The sequence below is a fragment of the Microtus ochrogaster genome, unplaced genomic scaffold (assembly GCF_000317375.1).
Source record: "Microtus ochrogaster isolate Prairie Vole_2 unplaced genomic scaffold, MicOch1.0 UNK89, whole genome shotgun sequence".
NCBI lineage: Eukaryota > Metazoa > Chordata > Mammalia > Rodentia > Cricetidae > Microtus > Microtus ochrogaster.
Genome location: NW_004949187.1, coordinates 345,018 through 351,236, shown reverse-complemented (window position 1 = coordinate 351,236; position 6,219 = coordinate 345,018). Strand labels below are relative to the sequence as shown.

The 6,219-nt window shown below is 44.6% G+C and overlaps 1 protein-coding gene across 1 annotated transcript in view; it reads right to left on the bottom strand.

Moving 5' to 3' along the window:
* Window positions 1–5,541, bottom strand: part of Atp6v1b2 (ATPase H+ transporting V1 subunit B2) — a 22,417-nt gene extending 16,876 nt beyond the window's left edge. Inside the window, exon 1 of the mRNA XM_005370884.3 lies at window positions 5,359–5,541. Coding sequence (XP_005370941.2) covers window positions 5,359–5,494 — 136 coding nt within the window. The 5' untranslated portion in view covers window positions 5,495–5,541. The remainder of the gene's footprint in view (window positions 1–5,358) is intronic.
* Between the last annotated feature and the right edge of the window lie 678 nt (window positions 5,542–6,219).

Here is a 6,219-nt window from a genome sequence, read left to right as displayed (position 1 = left end):
TATATAATAAAAAATACTTAAAAGCAGGGCACAGTGCCCCCGCCTAATAAACCAGGAAGGGTAGGACAGTTAAGTTCCAGGCAAAAAGAAACAAAAGAATCAAATATTACTATAAGGTTAAACGCAATGTACGCCCTAGAAAGAAACACCTAGTCTACTTTCATTCATTTTAATATATACTTTAAATATTTATTTTATTTGTATTTATTATGCATGGTTGTCCAAATTTTATGTATATTACAGGCCAGCAGGTGCCTGCTAAAACCAAAGTGCATTGATCTCCACAAGTGGAGTTCGAGGTGCTTGATGTGAGCGGAAATGGATGGAGTCCAAGTCCTCTGCAAAAGCAGCAAATGATCAAAACTGACGGCTCCAGCCCCTCACTCATTCTAGAAAGGAGTTAGCTATTCTTGCTGGCAAAGTTCACATTGATTAGACCACAAAATAGTTAGAAAATAGCAACTTTAGCAGACAACTTCAAAATTTGCTAAATCTTGTAATTAGAAGAGCTAAAAAAATACATTTCTTAGGAAAATACATGATAAAGCCTAAAATAATTTATGTGAAACTATTAGCTGGTCAGGAATCCTTCACTTGTCTGATTTGAGATCTTCCAATCAGCTTGGACAAAGATTCCTGGAACAAATACCATCTTCCCAAGAATGAGGAAACCACTTGCTAACCAGTCTGTCCACTGCAGGGGCTTCCAATCCCTCTCACTCAAAGTCAGGAATTAAGTGTCTTGGTACAGACTAGGACAGAAAAGGCAAGCCCATTCCATACCGAGACAGTTAAACACAAGACAGCAAATACCCTTGTCACGGCAGTCTCAATAGGCCCCAAACTGAGAAGTCTTTACTATCGTGGATGAGGGCGTTATGTCTCAATAGGGGCCCCCAAACTGAGACATCTTTTACTATCTTGGATGAGGGCGTTAAGATTTGCTGCACTTTAGGCCAGTTTTAGGAAAACACTCTTACTGCTTTAAGGTAATCTATTAAAAAAAACAACAACAACAACAAAAAAAAAACCATGTAATTTCAACCTTTCAAAAAATTTGTTTTCGGGGCTGGAGAGATGGCTCAGTGGTTAAGAGCATTGCCTGCTCTTTCAAAGGTCCTGAGTTCAATTCCCAGCAACCACATGGTGGCTCACAACCATCTGTAATGAGGTCTAGTGCCCTCTTCTGGCTTGCAGACATACACACAGACAGAATATTGTATACATAATAAATAAATAAATATTTTAAAAAATTTGTTTTCATTTTAAAAACCCCAAATACTGTTCTTCAAAGACTTTCTAGAACTGTCGTGAGCTACATTGCTTCCTGAAACCCACTTTTAAAGATACAGAAGCTTGAACTTTCCCCAAACATTCCCTAAGCCTTACAGCACAGGGAAGGGGATAATGGGATTGATAAGAAACTCTCAAAACACTTCATTAAAATCCCTCCAATTCTTAAAATTCTTCTACTTCAAAAAAGACAGTACTTTCTTTGAATTTCGAGTATGGACAACTATGGCTAAGAATATCATGGTTAAAATTCAAACTCATTACACACGATGAAGTTTGCCAGTCACAAGCAAAACACATGACCAAGAAAAAGCATTAGTCACGGTTTTTCCAGGAAACAGCAGAGTTGAGTCCACTATAGAAGACAAGGCGTAGAGGTCTTGAGTTCAATCCCCAGAACGACAAACAGGAAAAAAAATAAAAACTTAACTGAAAAAAAGAACTCTAAATTTGCAACAATGAATATATGACCTTTGAAAAGCCAATAAGCAAACACTACAAATTTACTGAATACCAACAGCTCCATTATTCCTGGCTTTCCAAGAGCAAAATCATTTTCAGAGAGGAGGAGCTAGCCCACGCACCTGAAGCCTGTCAACCCGAATGAAGCCTGTCTCTAGGCACTTGAGCTAAATCCTAAAACTCAACTAGCCACGTCTGGAAGTCTTTGTAGAGCAGCACCCTCTATTTCTAAGAACTACACCCCGAAGCTGGGCACGGCAGCACATTCCAGTAATTTTAGCACTTTGATTGTGATTTCAGGGCCAGCCTAGGCTACGTGCTAGGAGTCCCTGCCTCAAACAAGAGTACCCACAATTTGAGCTATGAAAAGTGCAGGATATGTTACAGTTTGGTGGGCCAGGCAGTTCTCCTGGTTTCTACATTCTATTGCTCCTGCAAAGCTACCTACCCTTCTCCAGCTGCTGTTAGAACAGCAGCCCAGCTCGGTCTACGGTGGCTACTGAACCCATGATAAACCAAGCAAATGCAAGCTCTGCAAGCAAGGAATGAGAGATGAGACAGAGAAGCCAGTTTTCCCTCACAGGCTATCTAGTGTGGTACAGGCGAGACAGAGGCACATAACAGAGACTGAGCGTGGACCCCATCACATGAACTAAGTGGAAATACACCAAACCATGGAGAGCGAGGCACACTTTACCAAACATTTTCAGATCATCTGATTTTATCTTTACAAACATAGAAGGTGAGCAAGGCCAGTGTAATCTCCCTACAAAATGGAGGACCTGAGGTTTGTCTTATTCAAAGTTTTGTGCTGCTTTCCTTTACAGTTGCTACTCTATGGTCCTGAAACTCTAACTGACTACAGTATAATTTAAAATAGAGAACACACAGTTCCTAGCATTTATACTAGAGGTTGGTACAAGAAGACAGTTTAAATAAGAAGGTCAGCCCTTTCCATGACAATGAAAGTATTCAAAAAGAAAACTGTGCGGGGAAAACATCAGATACCACCTTTTAGTCCTCAATACATCCAGCCTTCACCAGAATAACCACTAGCAGTTGGATATTAGTTCTGAGTACGGCATCCAAGAGCATCACACAGTGAGTTCAAGGCCAGCATTGTCTTCACAGTGAATCCAGGATCTACAGTCCCTTTTCTTAAACAAACAAAACAAACAACTTGCTTAACAACCAACCCATTAAAAAAACAAAACTTCACGAACTACAAAGATTTTAAGGAACACACATTCCGTCAGATGACTGGCTCTTCCTCTTGCAGGGAAAGAGGCTGTTCAACACCACTAACAGCCTCAAGGATTGTGACATATTTAAAGGAATAGCCATTGCACAATAAGCCCTAGCTCTTTAGGCACCACCAAAACTCAGAAAGCAATCCCTTCTATTGTGCAAGAGCAGAGCACTAACCTGAGCAATGGCCACCTGAAAGAAGCCCTAGGGGAAACGCAAGCAGAGTTCCTTGTGTTTTCGCTGGGGCTCTGCTTTATGATACAAGACACTTAAGGTTAGCTGACACGAGTCAAGAAAAGTGGAGCCAACCAATACGCTCAAATATTTTGCTTTAAAAGCATGTGTATAGTGATGTCAGAAAGTCAAATAACGTGTTCAAGAGTAGGCTAATTCCAAGCCTGAATATTTTACTTTCCATTTCTTTTTACCAGCCCAATAAACCTGAAGTTATTTTAAAGCAGGATCTAATTTTCACAGGGGAACTGCAGATATTATTACTCCATTCCTCTGTCAAAGAGTATATATCAAATAACTATAATTATTTACCACTTTAGGTGGTACTCTGACACTTTAATAATAAAAATTTAAATGTTAATATTTATCTGAAAGCATTTAAAACTGATTAAAATAAAAATGTGTCAAAAATAGTAAAAGACGATACTTAAATTCACTTAGTTGTTTGCTTAAGTACAGTATTTCAACTCCAGGAAAACTCCATCCATATTTAAAATCTACCCACTACACGACTAGGACAATGAACTGCAAGTTACAGAATTTACAGAGGTCAGACACTGTGAGCATGGGATACAAAGAGGGCAACCTACGGCCCTTTTAGAGACAGCTTCGTCAGCAGGATCCCGCTCTGGGCAAACTCTTCAACCACCAGCCAGGACATGCAGATGTTGGTGGGGAGACACTATTCCTATCTCTGAAGGGATACATTAGCCAGAGTATTCTATGCTCTCAGATTGACACTTAGATTCATTACACACAAACGAGACTACTGTGGCCTTATAACATTTTTACTAGAAGACACACCAATGTCCATGGGTTCTGCCCAGTGCAAAGGATGAATACCAAATGCAATTCACAAGAATCTAATTCTTAGATATAAATCTGTCAGGCTTTTCAATGTTTCCTTCTGCTCCTATGAGCCCCTAACAGGCTAACTCCAACAATTATTCTAAAAAAAAAGCCTAAAAGGCACATCTCAGCAATCCAGTCAGTCTCCACCGTGTTTTCTCCCTTCTCCACACTGCAGTGTTATCACATGACCCACTGACAGCTCAGGACAGGATTAGTCAGACTGGAGGGCGACTTGCTAAAACCCTCCATCTGAAATTCTTCTTAACCAATGAGCCACCCACAGAGCCAGGCTGGCAATTAACCAGTGCTAATGCAGTCATATTACCTGGAAAACAACAGACACTTAATTTAAGAAGTCTCTTTCCAAAGCTCTCTCCCTGGCTTCAAGGGGGCCGTGAAGAGGTTTGGAGCTATACAACTGAAATCTGCAGCCAACAAGAGCCATTTTTCTTTGGGAACGACTGACCGTCTTGTCTGTTTACATCGCTTATTATGGTTTTTTATAATCACCACACGTAAGCCTATGCACATAACACCAGATATGGGGGAAAGCTTTTCGGCCTTACCAAGGAACCTTCCAGTCAACTGAATTTGGTTAGCTGGTGAGTAAAGGAAGAAACGACACATGAGCAAGCAAGGATTAAGAAATCCCAATTTTTGGTTCCTCCTTTGCCAATAATTAGATGTCTGAAACCTGGCATGGCCTCTCTTTTCCAGAACCTTAGGTGTTTCGCTTGTAAAATGAGAGGGAGGAACTGCACGACTAGGGTACTTTTCAGTTCTAAGGTTCTCAGGTATCTAGGTGTCCTCCTGCGAGCGGTCCCTGCAGAATAAGCCAGCTCTCCCTCTAGCAGCGGGCCTGCCCACGTCAGCGATGACACTACACCTCCTGCCAAGTCCACCTGCCAGAGGTCCTCGGGGCAGGGGGGACGGGAGTGGGCGTTCTCCCAACTCACAGGCATTTAAATGAGGCCAGGAGCAGACCACGATCCGAGGGACGAGGAGTGGCCCTCAGAGACAGCAAGTGCCTAAGAATACTCCAGTCCGGGGAACCCGGGGAGGGTGGGGCAATCGCCAGGAGCCCACTAGCCCATGGGGCGATTCCAGTCAGTGCTCCCGCCCTCGGCCCACCTAAGTCACGGCAATGCTCACGCAAAGCTGGAGAGGTGCGTGCGAGCCGCGCGAGGAGGGAAACGAACCCCATCCCCTCCCCGCTGGCTGAACAGGTGAGCACAAGCCAGGCAGCCCCGCTCCCTTTCCCGTACTCACTGAGACGAGGCTGGGAGAGGTAGTTCCGGCTCACTGCCAGGGCCTGCTCCCGAGCTCCGGCCATCGGTCCACCGGTGGGCACGGGCAGCTCGGGCGCGGCCCCGTTCACGATTCCCCGCATCGCTCGCAACGCCATCTTGTCTCCTCCGTCCCGACTGGCCCCGCAGCGACGCGGCGCAGGCGCAGATATAGCAGGGAGGCCCGTGCGGCCGGCTCCGCCCATGCGCGCTGCGAAGCTGCGGCAGAGGCCCCGCCTTCTCGGCGGCGCCCCGCCCCCAGCCTCGTGACTCGAGCTCTGCGGGGGTGGCGCAGGGTGCGCGCGCGCGCGTGCAAGCGAGCGATAAGGGAGCTGACCAGAGTGCTGGGAGCGCGGCCCCGAGGCCGGGAGCGGGAAAAGAAGCCACGGGGCCCAGAAAGGCAAGATGTGCGCAAAGGAGAGAAGGCACACACCAAAAAGAAGACAAGATTGAATGGAAAGCAGGGAAAGAGGAGTTAGGGAAATATGCCTAATAAAATACATACAACTGATGTCTATTTTTTTTTTCTTTTTCTTTTTTCGAGACAGGGTTTCTCTGTGGCTTTGGAGCCTGTCCTGGAACTAGCTCTTGTAGACCAGTCTGGTCTCGAACTCACAGATCACAGAGATCCACCTGCCTCTGCCTCCCGAGTGCTGGGATTAAAGGCATGCACCACCATCACCCGGTACTAGTGATGTCTATTGTCAAACTATGAAAACCGCCTTAAAAAGCAGAAGATAGAAAAACCTATCTAGCATGGAGTGCTTTGTGTTATAATTTATTTCAATTTATCCTATCGAATTTCATCCTCTCGTGGATCTGTTCAGCAGACCTTGGCTTGCTT